This window comes from Gasterosteus aculeatus, chromosome 5 (genome assembly GCF_964276395.1).
Source record: "Gasterosteus aculeatus chromosome 5, fGasAcu3.hap1.1, whole genome shotgun sequence".
Classification (NCBI taxonomy): Eukaryota; Metazoa; Chordata; class Actinopteri; order Perciformes; family Gasterosteidae; genus Gasterosteus; species Gasterosteus aculeatus.
The window spans coordinates 12,601,694-12,629,501 of record NC_135692.1 but is presented as its reverse complement, the minus strand read 5'-3'; the positions used below and the strand labels follow the sequence as shown (position 1 = coordinate 12,629,501).

Sequence of the window (27,808 nt, the reverse complement as noted above, 5' to 3'; positions counted from 1 at the left end):
AATAAAGAATAGCAGCTGGAAATAATGTGTTTGTAATAAAATCCTCCCATTAAAGTAATATACCACTTAAGGCGCAAGCAGTTGGATTAGACAATCAAAAGAGGTATCATCTATTCAATTTTTTACTGTACAAATATGCATGTCCTTTGTGGCAAAATGATGTGATTGAAAGCCAAACTGACCATAAGAATATGAATCCTGATCTTTTTCAGTTGATTTTACCTTGACAAAAAAAAACAACCTAAAAGCAGCCTGCCTGGTGTCTTGTTAGTGTTTTTGCGCTTTTGACTTCTGAGATGCACCCGCCTACCCAGCATCACACCCTGTCACTTCAAGACTAAATGAAAAAGATGCCAACAGACAACCAAACACACATTTCCTCCCTGAATGAAGCCTCTTTTCCAGGAACTGAGTGGGAGATTCGTCAGGGAAAAAAACACGAGACAACAAAAGGAAACAAACTCTGCAGCGACTCAAAAAAGAATTGAGAGAATCAAGCAAACGGAGCGTTGGTTCTCACTGCGAACCGTAGCATCATTTACTGTGATAAGCACAGCTAATACATAAGAGAGCGTGCTTCTCTTTGTAGACGATTAACTAAACATTGCTGTTTGTGAAATGTATATGCATAAACAGACGGAGGATTGAGCAAAGGGCCCATTTCCAAACGTGCACATGATCTGTGGAAAGGGCCAACGGAGTCGACTTCAAAGCGGCCAGAGCGGGAGAGGTAAAAGTAGGCCAGGCCACGGCCTGGGAGAGCAGAGGAGGGGGATACGGAGGGTTAGGGAACGAAAGGGAGAGAAGCGGCAGTTTGGATGGAGGGAGCCAGAGAGAGAGAGAGGGAGAGAGAGAGAGGGGTCCCAGGATGGGAGGAGCTCAGGTGTGAGTTGTGAGGAGGCACCTTCTGTTCGTGGCTCTGAGGCCCCGTTGCCCAGACAGACATCAGACCCTCTTGTTTGGCCCAAATAAATCCAGGTGGCTCAAGAGGCATGCCCCTTGTCACTCAACACAACTTTACCCCCCCTCAAAAAAAACCTTGTTTTCAAACATTATTTTACTGTTAATTCTAAACCAAACTTCTTTTTTTGGGGGGGGGGGGGATCACACTGCAGTGATGTGGTTGCTCACTTTTTTTTTCTTTTTTTTTTCTTAAAACAGATGCAACATGCACGCTCAAGGTGTTTGCAGGGACGGTAGAGATATCAAAGATGACATGAAACGACAAAAAGAACGTATTTGAATCTCTTCAACAAAAAACGCTGACACTTACGCTGAAGCCCCGTCCACCAAGAGGTCGAAAGTAGACAGGGAGCTTACTGAAATGCCAGGCGTACTCGTACAGGGACTACCTTCACAACGGTTTTATATCAGAGGGCTCTTTGATTGCCGTTGTGCTGTTGACACCGACGATCGCCGCGCAAGCAGACTTGGGCAGATGGATTGTGCTGCTGTCCCCTCACCTCGCTCTGACACCTGAGTCCGGCGTGGCCACACATGTCCATCCTGATGACTGCGAGATTCCTAAAGGGCCATAACGCAGCTGACACGCGAGAGCCGGAGGAAGCACATTCCTATGATGGAGATCCTCCCGCAAACGGCACAGTGACGATTCAACTGCAAAACGCGAAAAAAGATAGACCTTTGTTTTTATACTATTTAAAATGCGACAGAAATGACCTGCATCCCTCTGAAGATCATCTTGACAGATTTACCAAAAACTCTCTCAGCAAGAGAGATGCTCGAACCGTTCAAATCAGCCACATCAAAGATGGAGCTCACACATCGAGACTTGTTAAGTTAACTGTAGTCATATTGCAAAGGTAGGGTGCCGGAGCCATTGCTGTCACTTGACGACGCTTGCGTCTAAATTGGGAGTGAAGGCCTCCCCAGGAGAGATGGGTGAACCTGTCACAGAAGACTGAGGGAGCAGAAATGTAAAAAAAAAAAGAGGAAAAAAAGAAAGAAAAACACCACATACACACGCAGACACAAACACTAAACCAACACAGAATCTCCATATGCTTAAGATCTTAATCATCATCACCATCATCTGTTCGGCCCTTTTGTGTGAGTGTGTGTGTGTGTCACATAAAAGAAGGACATCTGGAATACAATTATTCCAAGACTCACACACACACACACACACGCACGCACGCACGCACGCACGCACGCACGCACGCACGCACGCACACACACATTTCCCTTTGCCCTGAATTTGCATGAATTCCATACATCTGGCCTTTAAAAGGCAGTAACAATTATTCATTGAGCTGGTTGTTGCAGCCCAAATGCAACGGCCACCAGTCTAAACAGCTCATTATAAAAGCACAACAGCTCACTTCAAGCACACAGGAAAATTGGCATGCAACTCTATTGTTGTAATATCGAACGTCCATTCTGGATAGTATAATGAAGTCTGAGGAGCTTTGTGGAGAAGGTGTAGGTAGTCTATGTTTTAGGGGGGGGATTCTGTGGCATGCTTTTTTTTTGCATTGCCTCGTCTCTCCATATTGTCTGCGATTAAAGTTTGCATTTTAAAGATTCATTATCTTCGAGGACGAAAATTTGGAAATAGCATTGGAACATCCTGGCAAATGTTTATTTGTCTACTACTTTGTTTAACGGTAATGAAGAAATTGTATGAATGATAGGAGCGAGTGGAATTTATCATATATTTTAATTCATATTTCTTTTTTAATAACATAACTAAATCAATATGTAGCAACAACATTAATACAGGTACTTTGTTGGGGCAAAAACAAATGTTTATACTTGTAATGATGGGTTTTATTTCTTATCACTTTGTATTTTACATTCCTTCTTCCATGCACGTCGAAAATTACTGCAAAATGTATGCAAGAAAAAGATTTGAAGGAGAAAAAACAAAAACAAAAATATTCACATTTCTACTATTAGGTGGCCCTCGCCAAACATTAAACAAGTCCACATCAATGCGTCGACTCTGTTCTGTGTGTAGACTCATAACTACGCACATATTCACATCAAACCTGAGACCAGACCAGACCAAGGAAAGTGTCCCTTAGGCCATCTTAGCCAGTCCTTCACAACTGAGCTTTAAAAGATGGGCGACAGTACAGTACGCTGCAGTTGGCCTTGATTGATGATTGAGTAACCCAAGATCATAGATGTGCTCAGGGAGGACTTGCCGGTGTGGAGCTGTGTGCATACATCAGCCCTTCAGGACTACCACTACGGCACATGCATCATGCGGTGAGACTGACTGATGTGAGCACGGGGACTGTGTAGACCACTTAAGGGAAGCTTTCCACACGGCGGTAAACAGTCAACGTTGCCTAAAAATGATTACAGCACAGGAAAAAAGGGAGGACTTTGTTGTTATGAATCATATCGCGATCGGCGGCTGAAACAACGGAGGTGCAAAGCACGTGCAACACTCACATTTTACTAGGAGACCTACACTTCCACACACATACGCACACATATGTACAAGAGCATACATTTTAACTTGTGCTGATATTCTTGACAGGCACAACTACAAAAGCATAACTCGGTGGTAAATAAATAAGTTCATGCTGTCTGCGTGCATTTTCTTTTTAGGAACTCTTGGGCTCACATAGACCCTTCCAAAGGATTATGTGCTTGCATCGGTGGGTGCACAGAGGCGCCCCCCCGTTTCAGCACATTCTCACTGAGCGAGCGGCTCCTCCCTCTCAAAGCAGCTCAAGGGCGCGGCCTGTCTACCGAACGGTAGAATGCACGTGCTTCATTTCCACCAGACGGCCAGCCTCCATCCGCTGTGTACATTGGTTCATTTATGTGGAAGTCAAACGGTTTGTACTGTCAAGGTTATGTTATTTAACGGGGGAGCGAAAGGGGGGAGGGCGGAGGGAGGGTGGGGGGGTAGAGACAAGTTGAAATGGTGATGAGAGCTCCACTGACTGTGGGTCCATAAGAAGTGAGTAGATCTGAAATGAGAGCAATTAACTGCCGGCCAACCAAGGACATTTATTTTGAGATCTACACATTCCATTCCCCTGAAATATCTGCCACTCAAACATGTCGTGATAAACACAGCGGCCATTTCACCCTGATCTGACCACAGAGGATGCTCATTTAAATTCTCGGTCGGCCCGGTTCAAATGTTGTCAGTCCTCTGTGTCCGCACAAGTCGCCGCGCAAGAACTATAAAAGGACAATGTCAGCGCGTGGTCTGTGGTCGAGCTTTGCTCAAAACTGTGACGCAGAGTCTTCCTCTCCCAAAGCGGCGCACGCGCACCATCCACGCCCGGACGGGCCCAAAGAGCACTCCTGTGGTCCCCCCCCCTCCCCTCCAGGACAAAAGCTTTACCATCCCACTGACTGGCAGATGGGACGACCAGCTGACATCTCGGCCCGGATCCGTTTCATGTTCCCCGGGTGTCTTAAACGGGCGGGCACCCTGTCTGATGGGCCCGGGACAGCCAAGGAGGAAGCTCCTTTGACGAGAGGGAAGGGGGGCCAGGGGGGGTGACTCCTTGGGGCTACCGTTGAGGAAAAAGAGGAGCGAGGACAGACGGAGACGGCTAATGTGCTCCAGTGTGTTTGTACAGTCTAATTGTGCGTCTTGCAGGGTGGGAGGCCCGGGTGGCGTTCGACAGAAGCTGCCGATTAATAAAGAGCTAATGACGGCATTTAGCCCCGTCCGATGGCTCTATGACGCAGGTGGAAATATTCTCCTCAAGGCTGCGGGCGACACTCACTGCTGCGGTTCTACATTTTTTGCACCAAGCTGTTTAAATGTGAGAGAACCTGCTTGTCGCAGCCTCGAGGCCAGAGGGTCTCGAGCCGTGCTGCTGGAGAACATCTGTGTGACGATACGGGATCTGACACACTAAAAGACTCCGACAACAAAGCAACAACTGCACCGTCTTAAGCTGAGAAGGAGTCATTGTTGCTGGTGGGTCGTTCCCTCGGAGGACTTTTTTGATGCGTTCCTCGGCTGGGAAAAGAACGTTAAATAGGATCTAATAGTGATTACTGCTGATGACTTGCTTTAAATCCTAAAGAGCAACGAGATGCAGGAGATTATTTACAGCCATTTATAGTATCATCACGTGTTGGTACTGACAATCTAACAAACACAATACATCACATCCAACTATTTCCCAGGAATCTTAAATAACAAACATGCAAAATATATATAAACAGAACTTCACAAATTGTATGAATTGGGTGGCTTAAAGTTATATTGACTTGAGTATTTTTGTATTATATTATATATTTTGTATAAAACAAATTGTGAACATTATGAGGGCAATAAATAATACGTTTTTTTGAACAGAATCTTGAAAAATATACATTTTAAATAATTATTTTCTTATTTCCATGTATTTAGTATTTTCATTTTACAGTTAGAAAAAGACTAAGGCCTTAAAATTGTATTAATTTATGTAGCCATGTGCAGTAAGGGAATGATAGAATACTTAAACATTAAAATGCTGGGTAGCAAGCTATTAATCATTTTAGACTTTCTGCTTACCAAGTCACACAATTTTAACTTAACTGTGGTTATATTTTATTATCATACATTATTATATTAAATGTCTGAAATGTTAATAATAATAATTAATTAAGTTAATAACTGTGCAAGTTGGAATTGGAAAAAGTGTATACTGGCCTAATCAATCCTTAATTACATGCAAGTTACGAAAGTGATGATTAGCTTTCCACTTGAACACAAACAAAAATAAATTAGGAAATAATTTAATTGCATTTAATAAATACATATAGTCATAAGGGTATTTTCGAAACAAAGAAAAAAGTATTACTACAGACACATCACAGGTGCATGGCTGAAAATGTGAGTGGTTAAATTATCATTTTAAATAACACAACTAACACTACTTTCCCCTCCACAATTCTCTTTCGAATCTGCATTTACAAATATCCTGTTTATGTGAGTGCCGACTGGCTGTGAAAGCAACGTTTGCTAAATGGTAGTTGGACTCTATTGTCATTATTCAAGTATTCAAGGTTTGTCACTTCACTACATTGAAATGAGAACGGATGTAAAGGAGGTTACCGGTCAAAAAAGAAGCCTGGAGATTTTTCTTTCTTTGTAAAATAGGACAAAATGTAAATAAAAAATGTAAACCCATTTTTTCTGGGTAAATTTAGTCATCTCCTTCCTAACATCTGTATCTCTGGTCTCTATAAAGACGCCTCTCCCCACGATAAATGTCTCCTTGTTTTCTTCTTTTTTTTTTTTACTCCTTTTAGGGTTTTAAATAACCCTCTTGTCATCCAGTACGTCATCCTCATCACCAAATTAATATTTCTGATATACGTCCTCGGGTGACAAGGTGGCACAATTGTCTCTCGCTGCCACTCCTTTACTTTATTATACAATTTCTCCTTTTTTGGTGTTCCCTTTCCATTTTTTTTTTTTTTTTATATTTCAGCGCCTCAGATGTAGCGGCTCTTTAAAGCGCCCACGGGGGCTCCAAGTCTTTGCTTTTGTCTCCCATTTCCTTCTGAAACAGTTTTTCTTTAACCCTATGCGGCTCTTCACAGTTGTTGTCTTAGCGCTCGCCTCTCTGTCGCACTCCCTCCCTCCCTCAGCTTTGTCTGTGTCAGCCAGAGGTCAATGCTGCATTTTTTTTCTTCTTCTGCATGCAAGAAAGAAGGGGTGTGGGGGGTCTTTTTAGTTATTGTAACCTAAAAATAGACTTTAAAAAAAAATATGATTTACGGTTGGGACGAAGGTGTCTCTCAAGATATAGTGGCACACCACTATCTATCAATTGGAGGGTGTTTTTGTAAATCTTGAGGTAAGGATTAGATCATATCAATAAATGATCTGGATGAGGTCTGATAGTAAATGTGACTCTAGTCTCTAACTGTGACTTAATTATTACTTGGGTTATTACTAAGCGACCTTGTGCATCATTCAAAGCTGTCATCAGACTTGTTTTTGCTTTATTTTATTCAGAAAATTGTTTGTCTGTCGTGTGTTGAAAAACCAAAAGTCAGCATTTATCATATTTTGAGACATTCCTCGCGGTCTGCCATCAAGTTGATAATATTTTTAAGGTAATGTAACCTTTTCACTGCAGTGTCATTCTCAATATTACAAGAATTGATTAGATGTGTTCTCGGTAGAAATCCATCTCACGTTTAGAATTCATTTGACGACATGCGCGTGCGTCGTTTTAAAACATTTCAATATTGCCTCATGTTTTGCTGAGCCTGAAAGCTCCAATGAGCTCTCTAGTCAGATCATTACTTCCAAGAGTCTCATTATGTTGAGAGCCTTGTTGAAGCTAATAACTGACTAAAGGTCTAATTATTAGATTTTCTAATAATGTTATTAATGCTACTAAGGCTTTGTGCACACCCGACAGGGGGACGCAAGGAGAATAGCGGTTGTTATTCACTCAGGAACCTTTCACAGGCAGCCATCTTTGGTGTGTTGGGCTAGCTAGCGTGGAGTCACTTAGCCGTAGCGCCACTTAACTTAAGCTAATATTTGTGACAACACCTGTCGAAACGCAGACTTGCCCACTGGTACCCAGAGCGCGCACACACACACAGACACAGACGCACACACACCCTCGAGTCTGTTGGTTCAGCTCTTCCATTGAGGGTACGTATGCTAGGCGGCCATTGTGCGCGGCGGGCCTTTTGTCTGCGCTGCCTGAAACCGGCGATTGCACCTTAGCTACCGCAGTTCAAGCGTAAACAGTGTTTTCATGCCCCGCGCTATAGACTGTTGCCAGTGGACCCCTAAATCCCTGGAACAGCTGAGTCCTAGGGTGTCAAAGATAATGGCGATTTATTGCGGCGCCAGGCTTTCTCATTGCACCCCCCCCCCCCCCCCCTCCCTCTTTTTCCAATCGCCCCCCACACCCCTCCCCCTTCCTCAAACAGATTAAAATTAAGCCTTAAACATGTGAGGATGGAATTAACACATTTAGCGAGTCTCCTCTTCCCACATCCCATTTTCGCTCTGGAGCGGCTGATCCCCGCCGCCGAACGCGGGTGCAATTTTAATGACTCGCAATGTTTTTGAAGTCCACATGAAAAAAGCGTCGCCCGCCGTTTGTGGCGGCGCTAGATATGGCTGGGCCACGGCCGGCCATGATTGGGGGGGGGGGGTGGGCAGGGAGGGGAGGGAGCAAAAGCAGCCGACTCGGACTCCAGGCTCTTCGATAGGATCGGTGTCATTTTCCTCTCCACGATAAGACGCCTTGCTGACAAGGTCCGATTAGGAGTGAAAAAATCATTATTGCTGTGCCTTTCATCCACCGGGGGTTTACCGATAAACAGCTCACCCGCGGCTAGGTTTTCCCTGCGCGAGGTGTTATGCGTTGAAGCATATACATCGAGGAAATGTGTAGCATATACATCGAGGAAATGTGTCGTCCAGCTAAATTTTGAGTGTTTTTAATAATTATTAGCGTTTTAAATAGCTATATATAAAAATATACTTTTCTTTGAAACATATTTTGCAAAGAGGCCTCTTTAGCTGAAATACTCACGCTGTGAAGTCCTAATTCTGAGTTCTATTAATCAAACCAATATCAAATAACTTTTTATTCTTTTTGATGCGGATTGTTTCGGGCAAACAAAAAAGTTATGTATTATGCTTTACCTGAAGGAAACTGGTGCTTCAAATATTCGCTCATAGTAAAACAGAGAGAATAAGGAATAATAGAAAAAGTTTTTAAAAAAAAGAGAAAAGATCAAGCTACTTGTTGAGAAGGAAAAGATTAAAATCATTTTAGAAATTATTGATGTAGTGAATAAAAAAAAGATTTTCATTAAAAAAGTGTGGTGTACTAGCAGGTCAAACAACTCACATAAATAAATGTTTTATTAAGATGATTATATAATAAAAAATATGTATATTTATATATAATGTCAAGGATTCACACAATATTATGAACATTAAGGATTTTAAACAAATCAAATTTGTATATAAAAACAGCTTCTGCTTAAATATACCTAACGCATCATCAACGTAACAGATTATGTCACTCGCCGAGTGTTTGCGTATGGATTTGAGGCGCGTGTGGCACTTCGGTGGCCCTGACACCAGAAGAATCCCAGAGTCTGATCTTTAGAGGGAAGAGGGAAAAATAAAGTGAGTGGGAGAGAAACAAAGATGGAGGGGGAGAGATAGAGAGCCGGGACAAACGTGCGCTGCGTTACTGGGCCACTCCAGCGCCCGTGGACTCGCAGCAAGACTCAAAGCCACACTCGGCTTCAAAAGAGAGCCATGAAGATTCTCTCCTTTTTGTTATGTTTACAAAAAAAATATTTATTTCATTTCTCGTCACTCTTGTCACTTATCTATTCATTTCCTGTCGTCCCGGCACCCCCTCGCTCTTGCTCCCCCCAGCCCCACACCCCCTGTTTTAATACCACTGCAGTTTGACAAATCAAACTGCTCTAAAACAAATTGATGTACTCTTTAATATAGTCGTCCCAACATCACAGGGTCCCCGCGCGTCCGCCTTGGTGACAACTGCAGGGCTGCTTAGCTTAGCCCGGCGACGGCTGCGACTTTGTTGGTCGCTTCAATGATTTATCACAAAAAAAAAAAAAAAAAAAAGAAAACAGAGGGAGATGGTGAGAGTGGGAGAGCTAGAAAGAAACAGCCCCCTACACGATGACTGAGTCACTGGCACCTTTGATTGACGTGGTCTAATCAGCTTATCTCCGTCCTAATAAAGTTGATAGCCCGCGGTGCTGCTCTCTACCTGGCATGACGTGAACTTTGGACTCGGCTGGGGTCCCTTCACCCCCTCCCACCCCCCCAGTCACCCTCGGGCCAGGCTCTGGCCCCTCTCTGCTTATCTGAACGGGACTGAAATCAATCCCTAATGAGCGGTTTTCATTTTTAGCAGGATTGATTACAGGCCCCTAAACACCAAGAACAGTCGCCTAAGAAGCGCACTCAGCCTCTCGCCGGCCACCTTTAAAATGCAGAGCAGCAGCGCTTTTGTCCGTGTCTCTCTTTGTTTCAGGAGCTCTTTTTTGCTGGCATTGCTAAGTTATTTGTGTCAACTGAACAAGTATAAAGGGGGTTGAATTTTCAAAGTAAATTCACTCCACATTTGCTGGCTGAGTTATTGAGTCAAATGATTTTTAGAAAAGGGCCTCAAAGAAGCATTCATTCACTCATAATAATTGTAAAAAATGAAAGGACGCTACGATTTGTGCTCAAATTAAATCTTAAAAATGTTGAAGTGCATAAAACATGCATTAGTCATGTCTCTGCAGGCCAACTACAGAAGATTCAAGCCCACATAAAAACTATTGCTATTACAACACGTAATTTAAGCTTATTATTACTATTATTATTATCATTGTAATGCCCTAAAATGCAAAGGCAAAACAAAGCAAATGTTATTTAAAGCCACTAGATTAATAGAGTGCTGCCGGTAAACAAAGGAATTTTTACTGGAAGCGGGAGTTTTTGATGGGCCGTTTGTCTTCTCGTATGAACTGTGGATTAGTACGTTACTCTCGCTCACTCTTCAATGAATAATAATCAAAAAGGTGGAGCAGCTAATCATTGCAACTTAGATGCATTATCTGACATGCTATCCATTTCTAAACAAGCAATCATAAATCATTCAAAAACCTTTTCAACCGTGGAGGGAAGGACTAAAATCTGGCATGCCTTTGATTTAACATCAGTCAAGCCTCCACATTTGGGTATTTCAAATGCCCCCGACTCAAATGTCTTTAAATTGGCTAACTGCATGCCCTCCCACTTTATTTAGGGTCCTCTTTAACTGGGCTAGCCCCCACGTTGGCTTGTTGCTATGCCTGGGCTTTTAAGTCCATGCTCTTCACTAATGAAGTTCTATACTTTATTTATGAGACAAACAGAGGCCCCCGGTTGCTCAGGGTGCGTGCGGTAAATAGCGCCGTGTGTCCGAGGAGTCTCCTCGCCGTCCCTCTGAGGGCTCTCACTGCTTTTGGCGGGCCTTTTGTTTTTCTGGCTAAACTCACTGGAGACACAGAATGGTAGAAGAAGACGGGGGGGGGGGGGGGGGGGGGGGGGGAATCTGATAAAATTGTATTGTGTGAAGATTTATCTTTTCTCAGAACTAAGAGTATTCCTTTTGCCCTCATGTGACATAGATGCATCTTGGCTTTTTTTGTTCCTGGTCATTAAGAGATATATTCAACGCTAAAGCGAAAAGAGAAACGTGTGAAGGGCGGGGGGGGGGGTTCTTTGTTCAGGATTTATCTCTTTGAAATAAAATGTCTGTTAGTTCCACTTTCCCCATTGGTCACTTACAGCTCCTGAGGGCTACCGTGTCACTGTCGATGGAGGTTGCAACTTTGTATTAATGGAAAATAACGACGCCAAACTGCTCTCCGCAAAAAGTACATCTTTAGATGTCTGGGAGTCGAGTTCCTGGCAAGATGACCAGAGTGTGTCTGATTGGAGAAAAACTAAATGCTCTAATTATTTGTGTTGAAGGCCCATGGACCATAACTCAAAGCCTATTGCCCGGCAATTGCAAATGCCATTTCTTTATGAAATGCGTGCAGAACGCCGCATGCAGTTCTTGAGTTATCATTATTTTGATCTTCTTGATGTGCGAGAGAAGGAGGTACAACAAATGCAGCTTTTAAAACAGAAAAACAGTTTAATGTTTGCAAAAAGACAAATCCCACCCCTTAGCGTCCTGGGTCTCAATGCTCTAAAGAACTATGGCAGGACTCTGATACCAAATAGTGATGCCTGGGAAATTTTCTGCGCGTTGCTTTTGTGGGAACGAACTAAATGAAAGACCACGTCGAACCACGCCAGGACGTCAGATGTTTAAACAGCGCTACCTGATGTTTTGGTGCCCGGCGCGCTGGAGAGCTCGGCGAGTAGAACAATGACTCCCGTGGAGGAGCGCATATTCTTTTTTTGTTGTTGCAGATGTGTTCCCTGTTTGACCCCGGCGACGTCGCCATTTCAGGTTGTGCATCTGAGCGGAGGGTTGGTATCGACAGCGGCGCAAAGGAAGGGGTCGTGGGTTAAAGACGTGGGGCGAAGCTTCCCTACCGAACCACAAACACTGCCGCCGCCGCCCCCCCCCCCCCCCCCAGCTGCTGGGGACCAAGCCAAGTGTGTGGGGCCGAGGCAGGATGAATGAGCATTGTTCTTAGCTAGCTGCGCACACGGTGGACACGAGGGCCGCCGGTGGTATGGGGTCAAGGGGCATGTGGCCGACGACGGTAGGAGGAGGGGGGGGGGGGGGGGAGTATCGAGCAGCGTTAAGCCACGGCCCGCTGCTTTTAAACCGACCGGGCTGCGAAGCAAAACAGTTACAACCGGGTAGAATCAAAAGGAAATCAGTCGCGATGCTCAGATAACGGCGGGATCGTCCCGCGCATTTCAATCGATACTTTTTAGGCAGAGGATGCAGATTGTATTTATGCATTTGTGAAGGCAAGGCGCGGAGAACATCAAAGGCCGCTGGTCTGCGTGCGAACCTTCCTTTGCTTGAATTATTAAAATGTGTCGATGTCGCGCGCGCCAGCCACCCCGCGATTATAGTGTAAATTGACAAACTTTTTCAAAACTACAACGGAAGCCACAGAAAGCTGGTTGATACTTCAAGAATGAGCTTTGATAAATCTCTGAGGAATACACTGTGCCTCAATAATGTGGTGACTGTCAGGAAGGAAGACAGGAAGAAGAAAAAAAATATGCTAACTGGTTTAAATCTATTTAAGAACGCAATGAGCTTTTTTCCTATTTTAAGATAATAAAAAAAAAAACTCCTTGATAATGAGGAAAAAAGGACTTGTGCGTGTGTATATGTGTGTGTGTGTGTGTTTATTTAGAGTGTGATATTATGTTGTCTTATTTCTGCACTCCTGAATTAAGAACTTCAGGAGGAACGCTGACGTTGTTTATTTTCATAGACCCCCTTTCTGTTTGAGAAGAAAAAAAAAAAAAAAAAAAAACACAATCGCTCAACCAACACACACACACACACACACACACGTAGCGAACGAAATTTTTCTTCGGGAGCAGCGCGAGAGGAAGCGGCGCTCGATCTGTTGCCTGTACATCTCTCTCCCTCCCTGGCTCGCCTTTGATGTTCTCCCGAAAATGTCATCAGGCGTCAAGGAAAGAGAGAGCTTTTTCTTCCCCCTTCTTTTCCGCCCCCACCCACCCAACCACCCTCAAACACACACAAACACACACATCCACCCACCTCGCATATGAGCAAGACAATTTGCTGTCGCTCACTCATCCCCGCCACTATCTTGACTCCCCCTCACCAACACCCCCTTACTCCCTCCTCGCCCAATCCCAAAACAGAGTACGCACCGGTTTCCACTGCTATCTGGTAGCCGGCCTCCAGTCTCCGTGATGACCTTTCCAGCTTCTCTGTGTTGTCCAACAGATGCGCTCTCTGCAACACATGGAGAGAGAAAGAGAGAGAGAAAAAATTGAAGCCAGAGAAACAAAAACACAAAAAATAAAAAATAAATTGATTTCAGAGGGCTGGGACCCATTTCAAAGAAACACGTCAACACTGTCACCTAAACAGACAGATCACATCCACAACATAATACAGCCAGGTTGGCAATAACCTTCATGGATGACAATGTGTTATGCGCTGATGGAATATCAAGCATATGCATGTTGAGGCTGACAATGTGAGAGGCGCCGCCGCCTCATCTCGGACATGAAAACAGGAGCGACTTTGAGGTTTGGCGCGTCCCGGTATTGTTTCCGCAGACAGAGGCGAGCCGAGGCGGGGGGGAAGGTGGAGGTGCAAGGGGAGCGAATTAAGAAGCAAACAAATCTAATATGAAGCTTTCCGGTTCAAGGGAAAAAATCCGGTCCAGGTGAGAGCCTCCAAACAAAAAGGAGAATTTGAAAGGAAAGAAATCATCATTTTCCTCCTCAGCTGTGGATAGTAATGTCACATTTGAAATGAACGAATTCTTGAGTATTAATGAGAACAATGTAAAAAAATATAAATCTGACCATTATCCTAAACAAAGCCCATAAATGTCTTTTCTGCTTCTTTTTTTGTCCACATTACACATTAGTAGACCAATACAGTAATTCATGATGTATGAGTTACTGCCCCCCCCCCCCCCCCCCCCCCCCCACCCCCTCCCCTCCTGCTTTACTCACTACTATCAACAATTGACAAGGCTGCCCATTGAAAGCATGGAGCTCCGAGAGCATATCAAGAAAAAATGTGTTTCATAAATAATTAAATAGGCTTTCAAAGTGGAGGTTTGCGAGTATCAAGGTGTTAGCTGGAGCTCTAATATCACGTGTAAACATATCAATTGATAGCGGTTACTCAGATACCAAAGAACCAGGGATTTAAGTTTCTGCTCCGGAGCTGAAAAATTCATGTCTGACGAGCAAGGCAGCAGAAATATCTGATCCAGCGGCCGACGGCCTTGGCTTCCACCTTAACACTGGAGTTCACTTCAGATTCTTCACATCCAGATAAAAAAACTTGTTTTTATCTGAAAAGCTTGTATTGACAACAATGCTTCTAAATCTATTCATAATGTCAATATAAAAGGTCAGTATTAGATCATTCATCCCAAAACGAACGTTTTCGTGGTTCTGCATTAAAGGGTAACTTCACTGTTCTCCAACGTGGACCCTGTTTTTCCATGTTTGTGTCAAAGTGATTATTGGGGGCGACAATGGAAGGGAGCTGCTAAAAAGGCTGCAACGTATTCGCCCGTTGCAATTCCTCGGCGTCGATGCTAAAAGTGCTTGTTTTTGCCACTAGAAGCGTAGGATTGTTATCATGTCTGATAACGGAAAGGACTGTACAGATAAACAAAGGCGTTTTCTTTACCTATAGCTGGATCCGGAGGGTTTTTTATCGTTTTTGACCGAGTCGCATCCACGTTGTTAAAACAACGGTTGGAAAATACCAAAGCTAATCTTTGGGTTTGGTTTTTGTGCTTCTGGCCTTGCATGTTTTTTTTAATACAATTCCCAAGATCTGATAAACTACACCTCTCATTAAAAGATTCTGCTGCACTGCATCACAAGGGGGTTAATCACGGAAGCATCTCTTTGATTCGTCTTTGTTTCAAATAATGCTTAGATATTATATTGAAGTTGTTTTATTTGGTGCAATTATACCATTTCACCATCATGGTTGCTTCTAGAAGATCTTACATACTGAAAAACTGTCATTTAGCGGATTGGTTGATATGCACAGACTTCTTTCAGTGGCTGTATTTAGAACTTTTGTGTATAAAATACCCTTAAATGGTGGCTAATACCATTGTCCAGTCTATGTTATTAGTAAGTGGTTGTTCAGTGCAGATTTTTAACCACATAAAACATAAACATAAAACCATAACTTCAGAGAACATATTCAGCCCCGTACCGTCCGCTGTGGTGCCCGGTGCTTTGATTAAATTCGAGCCGAATTCAGAAGAGGAATCATAAACAGCATAAACATGGATGGCTTGTATGTTTACTTGTATGTTGTTGCTTGTGATGGCCTTTCTGATACGCTGTGCTAAGAAACTGATCAGATGGAATTTGACAGTCAAAAACAACCCGACAAATGACATCTGCCTCTCTGACGAGGGTTTATGCCCGTCAAATCAGCCAAGGGGACGGGGGGGGTTTAGGCTGTCAGAATGTGTACCAGCTAATCACTCAGAGGAAATGGAAGAAGAGAAGTCAACGGCACACTTTTCAAAGTTTGACAATAAGAGGAAAGGGAAAAGCGCGCGGAGGAGAAAAACTCCCTCTGAACTCTTCTTCTTCCCTTTTCTTCGCGCCGCTGACAGATGTCATTTAAAATTGCAGCGATACTTTTCAATAGATAACGGGCGGGGGGGGGGGGGGGGCAGAGGGAGGATGCAGGGAGTGGAGAACGGGCGGGTGGGTGGGTGGTAAAACGGTGGAAAGCGACGAGGACACAGCGAACGGGATGGGACGCCGGGTTGTTTTTATTTCGGAGGTGATGGTGGGGGGGCGAGGGAGGGTGTGGCATTGGGTCTGACGGGGGGGGGGGGGGGGGGGGGGAGGCCACTTCGGGTGTGCAATGTCGCAGTGGCGACCCGGCGGAGGTGTGCGTGGAGATGGAGCCGGGGGCCGTAATGAGCCGCTGGATCAGAGGGGACGTATTGACATTGCGGCGGCTCACGCTCGCACACGCCAGACCGCGGCTGCAGCGCCTGCGTGGTGCCCGGGAGCGCCAGGCAGCCGGGGATACTGACAGAGTTGCGCGCTCCCCGGGCTCTTCAAAGAGCTCAAGTGATTAGTATGTTATCATTACCATTCGAAACGGGATTTCTCCTATTCCCTCTCGGCAAAGGTGACACGTCTCGGGGAGACGGCCCGGCGGACTCGCTGCGAAGGAAAAAGCCACTTCAAAGCTTTCTCCTCCTGAATTTCTCCCTCTCTCTCTCGTTCTGTCTTCTTTTAGTGCCGGGAGGGGTGTGTGGGGTGGGGGGGGGTAGTGGTGGCAGTGTGTGTGTGTGTGTGTGTGTGTGTGTGTTTGAGATCATTAGAATAATGCGCCCCCGGTTTGATGGTGACAGAACCTGAAGGAAAGGGTGAAAGTTCAGCCACTAACAATCCATTAATGGCACACAGCGATGGCCCTCGTAATGACACAATCCAGCCACGGACAGGGGACGGTACCCTGGAAAATAATGAAAAGGAGCATGTGTAATGAAACCTAAACACCCGGTACTACGTAGTCACGGGTTTCATGTCCACAAACTTCTTCTCAACTGAGGCGACTCTTATTCTCCCGAATAGCAATATCTTTATATTCAAATATCTCACTGGAGTCCCAGTCATCCCTGTCAGCATTTCGTCGTGACGGAAAAGTGGCTTTCCAGCCACAACTGTGCTACGACGGCACATATCACGGCTTGACCCCTACAGTTCCACCATCGCGACACAGACACACACACACACACATTCACACACACACACACACACACACACACATCTGGCTTGGCATTCAGATCTGCCATTAGTCCACTTTCAATTAAGGATTTTATCCAAATCATAGCCGACGGTCTCAGGGAGCCTTCCAGCGAACGATTTAAATACAATACATGGCGGCGACGACGGTGCATGTCTGAGTGCCCCGGTGCGCCCCACCGCCGCCCCCCCGTTCCTGCCTATGCATGTATGCCTTTTCATCTGACACCTACATTTTGAACAAAGATCTTCTTAGGATCCACGAAAAATTGTGTTTTTTTGTTGTGCTTTTTGGCGTCGAGAAACACTCTTCAGTTGTAAGTTATTAACAGGGAGCCCCAGAACAATGCAGCTGTAGCTCAAAAGAAAATCGCTCCCCTCTTCATTCGCTCTCCTGCCTTTTTTCAATATCAAACACAGGCGGTTACTATCACCATTTTCCAAAGTTCAGATGATTTCCTTATTATTTCAATAAGGGTGGGGGAGAGTCAAAGTGAATAATGATGACAGCTGTGATTCAGACTGACTGTGTGATCTTCTCTGCCGTTTGTTTGGGACTTGTAAGACGAGGAATTACAAGTGTCAAACAGCTGTGAATATGGCTGCTAAATATTTAAACATGTTTTTCAGCCCTGAAAAAAAAAAAAAAAAAGTATAGTGTTTTTTTAAAAGCAAGACTTAAGTGTGTATAAGCTGTGCCAGCCTTTGATTCCGGCGCGGGGGAGAGCAGACGGGTAATAGACTGCGATGGGAGGAGCGCGACGGCGAAGACGGGGAGCAGAATCGAGCCCCATTAAACGGACGGGTCCAAGCGGGGGAGACAGCTGAGGAAAACGCGAGCGGTCTCCTGACCCTCGGGCTAGCAGGAAACGCACAAAAAGGAACAAAAAAAAGAGGAAGGGAAAAGTACAGCTAAATTAAAGGGGGTGAAAAAAAAGAAAGTGTGATAACATGGCATCTAGGCCAGGTTGGCGCTGTTAATTATGGATGGGTGTGAATGCTGGGCCTTTGATAGGAATTGAATCGGAGAGGTTCTTTTGAACAGTCTCACTCAAAGGCACGTTTAACAACATACTGTAACTACGCCGGCGCCTATAAGTTCAGTCACGCTTCAAAAGGACAAGCGGTGCAACGTACGTATGTAAAAAGGTATCGGCTTAAACATGTTACAACTACCGAGCGTTAATTATAAAAATGGAGATGTTACTGCAGCTGTCGGGAATATCTGTAGACATCCCAGGGACAAATGTTTAGGGTTATAATCCAAATTAGCTTCTGTCAAACTTCACGTGCATTTTAAAAACCATAACATAACTTAATAAACCAACTATTCTGGCAACTAAATCAACATTCAGAAGAACGAAACTAGGATTCTTATTTCTGAACTGAAATCCTTTCTATTGACGATGTGCGGTACATGACAGTGAACATGTTTTCACACTTTTGTTTGTCTGAACATTTGTACATTTTGTGAAGCAACAGCAATGCAGTTTACGCCGAGTGACATTTTCATGACATAGCATGCCGTGCATGTTCGGTTACATTAAACAGGAGCACGGTTCTGGAACCTTTTGGCGAGGGTAATGGTAACCATGGTGAACGACAACCACGCGTCATCTATGATGCACATATTTCATTGCTAATAATCACCCAAGGCCCAAAGAAACGGATGTGGCTGCATTCAAGGAGATGAAGGGAGAGTAAATCTTACAGGCAGCACGTCCCTCTTGAAACTAAAACGTTTATCAAGCAAGTCGTCTGACCAAATAACAGACAAAGTTTATCTTCATTTCCCCAATAGTCGCCTTCAAAAAGTCAAATTCAAAAATCTTATCTTCATGTTATTTTAAGGTAACTGGAGAAACTGTCTGGCAGTGAATTTATTATCTTTGGCTTGTAGGCCGTTCAATCAGACATGAAAAAAGGAAGAAGAAAAAAAAGGTCCAAATGAGGAGAATTATATTTCTCCACAGGAGGAGGGCAAATTGAAATTTCAGTTGGGAAAGCAGGATTGTAACTGTTTGAGCAGAGAAGCACTTACCTCTTCACGTAACTTTATCAACTGCATCGTGAGAGCAAAGGGGAGAAGAGAAAAAGATTGAGAGAGTGAAGCAGAGATAATAGTTTTGAAAAAAAGCAGAAGAAGAAACATGGCAGGAAGAAGATCGGTCATGTGGCTGGGTAGAGAATTAACCTTGACGATTTATCCGTTTGCATGTTGTAGCATTTGGAGAATCACAAGACAAACACATTAAACGGAGCCAAACACGCCGCTCAGGCTTTTTTTTTTTGAACAAACAAAAGATCAAGTCCTGGCGCTGTCACATTAAACAAGGGAGGGAATGGATCGCTCGCCGAGCAATATCACCTAACATTATCAAGGACGTCACATGGCGGATGTTGATGCAGCAGGAGGAGGGAGAAAACCGGGAGTACCACGTAGTCTCCACAGTTACTAAACACGGTTAACTGGATTTGTCATTTCGCCGAATTCTCAGGAAAGGGATGAAAAAGAAATAACGTGTGCTTCGCAGCAGAGTTGGAGAAATGCTGAGCCACTCTTTATAAGCGCTGATATCCTGTCGATATTGCAGCAAAGGTGCGTCTGGATTATGTGTGGGAAAACCACGCGAGCGTGCCGCCGTATGAACGCACAGCATTATTGGGACAGACGCAGATCATAAAAAATGAATCTTAGAATGCCTATACATTTTTGATGAAAGAGAAATTTAAAGTGAAGTAAATAAGAAATGCTATTCGTATTCCCCCGGTCTGGGAAACCTCGCATCTCCGATAATGAATCAGACATTTGAGGGAGGGAAATAATCCCATTTGCCATTAATTATGCTTAATCACAATTAAAAAAGGTTGCTTCCCTGGCCTGTTGTGGTTGCTGCAGAGAAGGAAGGCGAGGGCTGGGGCTTATCGTGGGAATGCAACGCGGTTGGCAGAGAAGGGGGAAGGACGCATTTCTTGATCTGCAAGCCGTTTGGAGGCGTTTTTTTTCTTTCTTTTTTTCCCTCGCCATCCACATTTCTTGACCAACATTAGGAGATCTCAGTAGAGGCTTGGAGCCACTGTTACTTGTGGCGTTGATTTTGTAATTGTGTGAGTCTGGGAAGGATTTTCTATTGTATGAAAAGAGGGAGAGTTCTGAGATTTTAAATAAAAACTTGATTGACAACAAAAATTAAGCACCGGCTGCTTCTACCAACTCTTCAGACCATAACAAATCATTAAAATCATAGTATTGAACATTTGCACCTAGTAAACTTAAATCCTAAAAAACAATAACACCTTTTTTATTTATACTATACCTGTGGTGGTAAAACTCGAAGAAATGTGTCGAGTGGTAACACATTCATGAGGAATCTATACTATATAAATACAATTTCTCATTTGTCACAGCGCCCCCCGCCCCTGCATTTTGTTTTTTTCAAGCATCTCAAAAATAGTCCGTGCATCCTTTTTTTCCACCAATCCAAAAACACAACGCTGCGCTGCAATATTTCAAATATAAAAATATTGTTGATATCCGTAATGTTGGAGGTAAACAAGTATAATTGCGTGTTTTTCCTTTCGCTCTCCCCTTGAAAACGTCGGCGGTAACCAGACGCACTTAAGAGTGGGAAAAGCCGTCCAACTCGAGGCAGCTACTCCCCACCAAGAATGCATTATTGAAGAGGCCAAAGTTTAAAACTACACTGTGGATGTGCTTATTTGGGGGTTAAAAAAAGAAAAGAAAAAAAAAAAAAAAAGCCCTGCGTATCCTGCGATCCCTCAACCCGGCTCAGCCATCAGTCAATGGGTACCAAACAAAACTTGTTCCAGCTCATTTGTGCTGCCTCACTTGATTGCAAGTCCTTCGTGGAGGATTTGGTGAAACCATACGGGTGGCACGTCGAGCCGGGTAGATTTATTTTTCCTCTGTTTTTCTCCAGCGCGGCCAAAACGAGGCTCACGTTGCTCAAAAGAAACAGCAGCAGTAAATATAGAATATTGTAAATGTTATAATTACTTCGGCATGAGCGCCTTGGCCTTCTGTTTTTGTGATGCCAGCCAGTATTCAGAATTGCACCGCTGCAATTTTTCTGTTATGATAATCAGCATTTTTTTTTTTTTTTTCAAACAAAAGATTCTTTTTCTTTTTTTTTTTATCCAATACGGAATTCGATACAAGTGGTAATCTGCTTCCTTTGTAGCCTGTAAAATCTGGTCCATACCGGCTCAAACCAGCACAATCTCTTGTGGCCAAGCCTTCTGCTGTGACTGAAATCGAAACTATTCCGTATATAGTTGGTGTGTGAAAAACGTGCGTGCGTTTGCTGCTTTGTGTGGGGTGTCTGTGTGTGTGTGTGTGTGTGTGTGTGTGTGTGTGTGCGCGTGCGCGTGTGTGTGTGTGTGTGTGTGCGGGTTGCATGCAGAGGAAACAGAAGGAGAAAATGTGCAATGGTAGCCCACCACATTATTAAAAAAAAAACGAGTGATAGTGCCAATTCAGTCTCTGTCCGCATACAGATAAGGAATAAATGCCGAACTCTATTAAATCGTCCTTTAGCCATTATCGCAGGGCCAATACGCCATTTTCAAAACTTATGACGGTTCCCCATTTACTTAGCCATAAATCCTTGCCATGTAACCAACAGATTTGCGACTGGTAATGATCTGCTCAGCCAGGGCTATATGAAATGATCCTGACCTCTTTCAGATCGTCAGGAATTAAATTGACCGACTTGCCCCGGCCCCGCCATCTTTTCCACTCCCCTATCACCACCGTCTCGTTAGATTAAAAAAAAAAAAAAAAAAAACTCTGAAGTTCCGAGTACTCCACTCACAGCAGGACAAGTATTATCTCCACAAGTTTTAAAACGAAAATAAGGGTAAATACGGCACCTGGGAGGAAAGGGAAAATGTACATCATCTATTTACTTTGCTTTTGGCCCCAGCGTGAATTCTCTCTCAGGCTCTGGATTTTAGATATTCTAATACAGTTCTTAAGGTTTCACCTCAGACATCATAGTTGCAAATTATTAAAATGTTTTTCATAATTCTGTGATTTACATATGGTTTAAACATATTCAAGTTTTGAGTTGTGGTGATATTTTTGCAAACAAATAAAATAAAAGGAGAAACATGAAAGGAAAATGTCACTCTTTGACATAAATTCCCAAAGATACATATTTTTTTAAGCTAAATGTTTTTACTTGTAACATTCATTTGATTTAATTATTTATAAATATTTCATAATTTAAATACGATTTTGATGTGAAATGAGAATTAAGAACGAGTTGTGAACAATGTGACAGATTTCTATCAATGGATCAAATTAACAGGTTAATGTTTTCATTCAGCCATTTGACATAAAATAATATAATTTGATAATTATTATCAAGAATACAAAAACACACAAATCAAAACACAAAAAAACCCAGTAATTTCCCCAATTTAGAATATAAATGTAAAACATGAAACAAACTTCAATAATATGAATTCTGTATCAATACATTTTTCAATGATTTTCTTTTAGGATCTGTAAATTCTGAATTAATAAATAGTTTTGGATAAATGTTTAATGAAAAGGCAAATAAGATTTGGGTTTTTTTGGCTTTTCCCTGACAGACTATCGATAGAAGTCCTCAGTATCTCAGACGTGACATTTCTGACAGCAAATCTCCTTACAACTTCTGCAAAAAATGTCAAAATCACTATTGTGTCTTGCTAATTTGCGGGGAATATGCATTTCAATGACCCATCTTGCTTCTTGATACATATGTTTCTAAGATGTGCAGTTCATGGGTCATCATTGAAATGGTAATAGGGAAACGTTAAAAAAAAAGAAAGAAAAGCAGACAACTTTATTTAGCTTTGTGTAGCTGTGACTCATCTAAATATACCAACATAAAACACTACGGGACTAAATGTGCAAATACGCATTAGAGTATTCATCTTTTTCTTCTTTTTTCTAGAGTGCAAATTTCTTTGCACAAGAGTGTGTGAGATTGCGTGTGTGAGGAGACGCACTCACCCCTGCTAGTTGACAGCCGATTGTGAAGGTAACACATAATTAGTCAAAAGACGCGTGGTCAGAGTTGAGTGTGGCTGCGTACGAGTGGCAGCTGTGCAGGTGAGCGATCGGTAAGAGCATTAAAAGCGCTGTTTGCGCGCCCCGTTGGTGTTTCATTGTTTTGATGCAGAAAAGACTATTTAAGTTTTAAAAAATGAACATAGCATATTTTGGCAAATTAAGACCACAGTTCAAGATAACCGCTTTTCTTCTTCACTTAAACTTTCTCGACTGCTGTGAATGGATCTTTTGTAAACATTGGCGACAGCGATTGAACGTGTTCTTCATCTGTTTTTTATATTGCTTGAATTCAACAGGCTGAACTGATATTCAAACAAAATGTCATCGGTAATTAGCATTAACTGTGAATATGTCAAATAGAATGCGTTTTTTTTATTCAGGGCTTATAATGGAAAATAAAAAATATGTATTAAGGGGTGAACGGATCATTTGTATTTATATTTTATTTATTGTTTTAAAGATATCACTTGTTTAAAAATATGAGAACTCTTTTCCATTCTGTGCATCTGCGCTGTGCAGGCCGGCCACCCTTGTGCGTTTGTGCATGCTTGTGTTTGTCTGTGGACTTCGATGGAGGGTCTATTATCGGCCAAAGTCCACACCCGGCTGGAGAACAGCTGTGGGACGTTTCGAGTGAGGAGGATTTAAATTTGTGTGGGATAGTGCGTTTGTGTTTAGGTGTTCATGTGTGTGTGTGTGTGTGTGTGTGTAAGCTTGTGTGGGTCACAATCTGGCTTCGGCTTGACACTGGTCCCATGCCCTGAGCCCACTCGCTGGCAGCCCAGCTTTGCATTAAACAGTGTTGCTTCCGCCTGACTTGGTGACAATACCGTGGTTTCAGCTCTCGATGGCCTCGCCGAGGGGCCTACTCCCCCCCCCCCCCCCCCACCACCACCTCCCTCAGGGGGCCAGTCAGCCACCCACGCTGCTGTCGTCCGGGCCCCTGATTAGCACCTCACCTGGTTCTCCGAGGAGCTGGCTTCGTCCCCCAGGAGCTCGTTGCGCACCTCATCGCTGTAGGCAATACGTGACCTTTTCTGCAGGGGGAGGAGGATGAGGAAGAAGGACAAAAAGAAGAAGAGGAGACGGGAGAAAGGGGGGGGGGCACAAGAGAGGGAACAAGTGGGGAAATGTGGCTTAGTACTGACGTTGATGCAAGAACACAACAGGCATTCCTTAAGCACGAGAGCCCCCTAATGGAACTTTGTGACAAACCGAGTCGCACACATGCAGGTTGTGAGTGTGTGTGTGTCTCTCTCTGTCCCTCTGTGTTAATACTTCTGGGTTTGCGTCCAAGCCTCCTTCCAAGGTGATCTACTGCACCTACTGCCACAAAAGTGACAGGAATGAGTCCCGCCCCCGACCACCACCACCACCACCACCACCACCTCGCCCACCTAAACAAATATAAGTTGAAGTATAAAACATACAAAAGAAACTGATCTTGGGTGCATGGAGAGATTGTAGAACAGGGGGGGACGGGGACGGAGGAGAGGGCCAGGGAGATGTATTATGAGGAAGTATCACTTGTCAGCGCTAAATCTTTTCAGGGGGGGGGGGCTGTCACGCTGTCACCCCGGTGCAGTAGCAGCCTCTGTGATAACACCGATGCCGAGTCCCAGACAGGGAATAATTCATCACCCACCGGCGGCCCATCGGATTTGGGGTTGCCTCCCTCTCCAAAACACACACACACGCTCGCTGGGAATGCCATGTCCAAAAGAAGAAACCCCAAAAGACAAACACACACTTTTCATACAGTGTGCCACCTCCGATTGTCGAAGAGAGGACTGCCGTCGTAGCGCTTGTTTACAGACGCCCGACCCGTGGAAGAACAGCCTCTTGGCATGCCCTCCACACTAAACACACACCAGCAGCAGACACACAAAGTGTTTACTAAGCCTCCTTTGCTTCCTCTCGCTGCCTTGACAGGGTTTCTAGGTGGGCTGCAGGAGGTGGGGAAAAAAATATAAAAAAAATCAAAGACACACACACCAGTGCAGAAACGAAAACACCCCTTTCTCCTCAACACAAATCCTTTCTATATTTACTCGGTTTTTGACTCTGAAGGAATAAAACAAAGTAAGAGAATCAGTGGAGAAACACCAATTACCTGGTGGGGCATTCTCTCTCCTCAAATACAATATTCCTTTTCCCAGAATCTTTCTGTTATCAGTTAAAGTTTGAAGAAGCCATTGCAAGAAGTGCTTTGATCCTCCTTTCAGTTAGAGACACACAAATTCAACTTGAAAAAGCCAATTCTAACCTCACGAGCGATGATATCAAGTTCCTTGATTGAAATAACTTTGTCAACTCAATCACAATCGAGTTGATTTTTTCGGGGAGGGGGGTGTTATTCCTCTACTGGGGCACTGAGTGGAAAGTCACGGCTGATGTGTTTTTTGGCTGTAGCCATCGTCATGGCGATGGCCACCGTCCTCTGGAGTAATTACCGAGCAGACGGAGGGCCTGATTGAGCCGGACCACAAAACCCATTAGATAAAGAGCGCACGCAAACAATGGCCGGACCGCGGGGACGCCGAGCTCGCCGCAGAACGCCCACTGTGGGGAGAGGAGGAGGAGGCCCGCGGCACCCCGACTCGCACTCACACACGTGCGCCATGTCAATAATGTGCCGTTTTCTTTTCGTTATATTTTTGGGGGATTGGGCCGTAAACTTTAGCACAGTTGTTAACTTTTTAGTTTGTAGAAATCGTTGCGACACACACTTGATCCGGCAGTTTATCACACTAGATTGGATTTAATTTACTTTTTTGGTAAAAATAACAAATAATAAAACAAGTAAGTTGCTTCATGGCAAATATAGGTGACAAATGTAATAATTACAGCTTGTTTTCTATACACCTGCTTTGTTGAAATGAACGCAAAAAACATATTTAAAAAGAAATTAGTGTGATCATATTGTGTCTTTCTAAGAACAGATGATTTAAAAATAGAACACAGGCTTTTATGCAGATCTCAAATGCCATGTCAGCATTATTTAAGCCCCATGTTCTGTGCAGATGTAAATGGTCACTGTGTCGCTGTCAGATGTTAAAAAGGAATTTCAGATTTGAGTAAAACCAGAAAGACAATAAGCATCAATTATAAGACAGCATGTGCACTTGTACACCAGGCACACGCAGATATTTGTTGCCAGGAAAACACCCACATATTCCATTTAAGTGGAGTTTCATCTTAAAGAGCTGCAGTGCAACTTAGGGGGAAGAGACGACTTCAGCAGTAATTGAGACGAGGAAGCCTGGGAGAAGCATTGATTTGAATGTCGAGGCTTACGTCGCCTTCAAAACCATATGCAGGGATTTTTGTTGGGGTGGAGGGGGGGGGGGTATTTCTAAATAGCTGTCTGTTACAGATGAACGTATGAAGCGTTTCCGCAATGAGAACAGTGCAGATAACAAAAGGAAAGTATAAAGAATGGAAAATGTCATTGAAATGAAAGCGTGCCGCTACTTCCCCTGTACCTACAGTATGCACTCCAGTTTTTGTATTCCCCCTCAGGAAAACAACAGATTCCTGAGTGATTACTGCCTCCCCATTTGATGCAAGACATAAACAGCTGTGCGATATTGACTGCTTAATACAGTAACAGATTTGGATTATAAATTAGGCAAAATATTACGACGTGACAACAGGACAGCAGATATAACAGGTGCATGTTCAACGGTAACGGTGTATTCTTGTTACAGTTATGGAAAGACCGAGCTGGAAACCAACTAATCAGGCTTTGTAATCTAAAAAAGAACGAGCGCTTTCAGAAGACACCTTATTGCTCAGACGAAGGGGAAGCGGGGGGGGGGGGGGGGGATGCTTTTTATAATCCTTTTGAAAGGTCTGTCTTTTGTCACTTGTTTTAATCTTGGGTGAGAATTTGCTTCTATTCCCGGATGCACACAAGAAAAAGTACAAAGGTACATCTTAACTTTATGCAAAGTGGCCGTTAAAAAACTCCACCCAGCCCGTCAAAAGCAGCGATGGAGGTGCTGGTGTCCTGTCAAAAACACACGTTTTACCTCTGCTGACACGGATAGCAGACGGGGAAAAATAAAAAAAACTTCTTACCCATCAAAATGTAATTACATATGCATGCATAACAATTCCTATCAGATATGCTAATCGGTTTGGCATAATCCTCCGAGCAGAAATGGATATTTATTTAATTATAGCAAATATAGGGATCTTTTGTTTGTGCACACTTTCTTTATAGTATATGTGGGCATGCATGAGTATTCATATTACCCAGAAAGAAGAAAGCCTATCTTACAAAACATCGGTTTCTAGAAGAAACCTATTAATGGTTGTAAAACAATGACCTTTCCTGATTTCAAGCAGTCAACAATACCGGTCTTCGTAATGTAAAATAAAAGTTTGGCATCTCCAATGAAATTAAACATTTTTTTAAAATCTCCCTAGTTTAAATCAAATAAACTGAGGGGCTAAAATACATTTCACTGCCCTCCAGCTCTCCTCTTTGCTTTTCACCAGGCGCAGCGAGAGACACGAGGATAACGCAAATAATTGTGGCGCCTGGAAAGCTCACAAATGTAAACAGTTCATTAGAGGGGAAATAAAAGGCATAAAAATACCCAGGGGCAAAGTGTAATGAGGGGCCCTGAAGTTCCTTTTCCCTCCACTTTCCCCGAGCTTTTTCCTTTGCACGGCCGGTGTCGTGGCGCGAAAAGAGTAATTAACCGTATTCCATTTACAATACTACGTTCCATTACAGGCTCCTGCACCAGCAGGAGAGCAGCTTGGCATCTCCAAAT

General features: G+C 43.6%; 1 protein-coding gene across 4 annotated transcripts in view; it reads right to left on the bottom strand.

Moving 5' to 3' along the window:
• The window catches only part of vti1a (vesicle transport through interaction with t-SNAREs 1A), a 101,207-nt gene that overhangs the window by 58,872 nt on the left and 14,527 nt on the right, over window positions 1–27,808 (bottom strand). For 2 of the 4 annotated variants that reach the window (XM_040175835.2, XM_040175833.2), the window contains exons 4-6: window positions 23,981–24,058; window positions 18,978–18,998; window positions 13,322–13,406 (exon numbers count right to left, since the gene is read on the bottom strand). In XM_040175835.2, coding sequence (XP_040031769.1) covers window positions 13,322–13,406; window positions 18,978–18,998; window positions 23,981–24,058 — 184 coding nt within the window. The remainder of the gene's footprint in view (window positions 1–13,321; window positions 13,407–18,977; window positions 18,999–23,980; window positions 24,059–27,808) is intronic. The other 2 variants (XM_040175834.2, XM_040175836.2) reach the window with 1 other exon arrangement.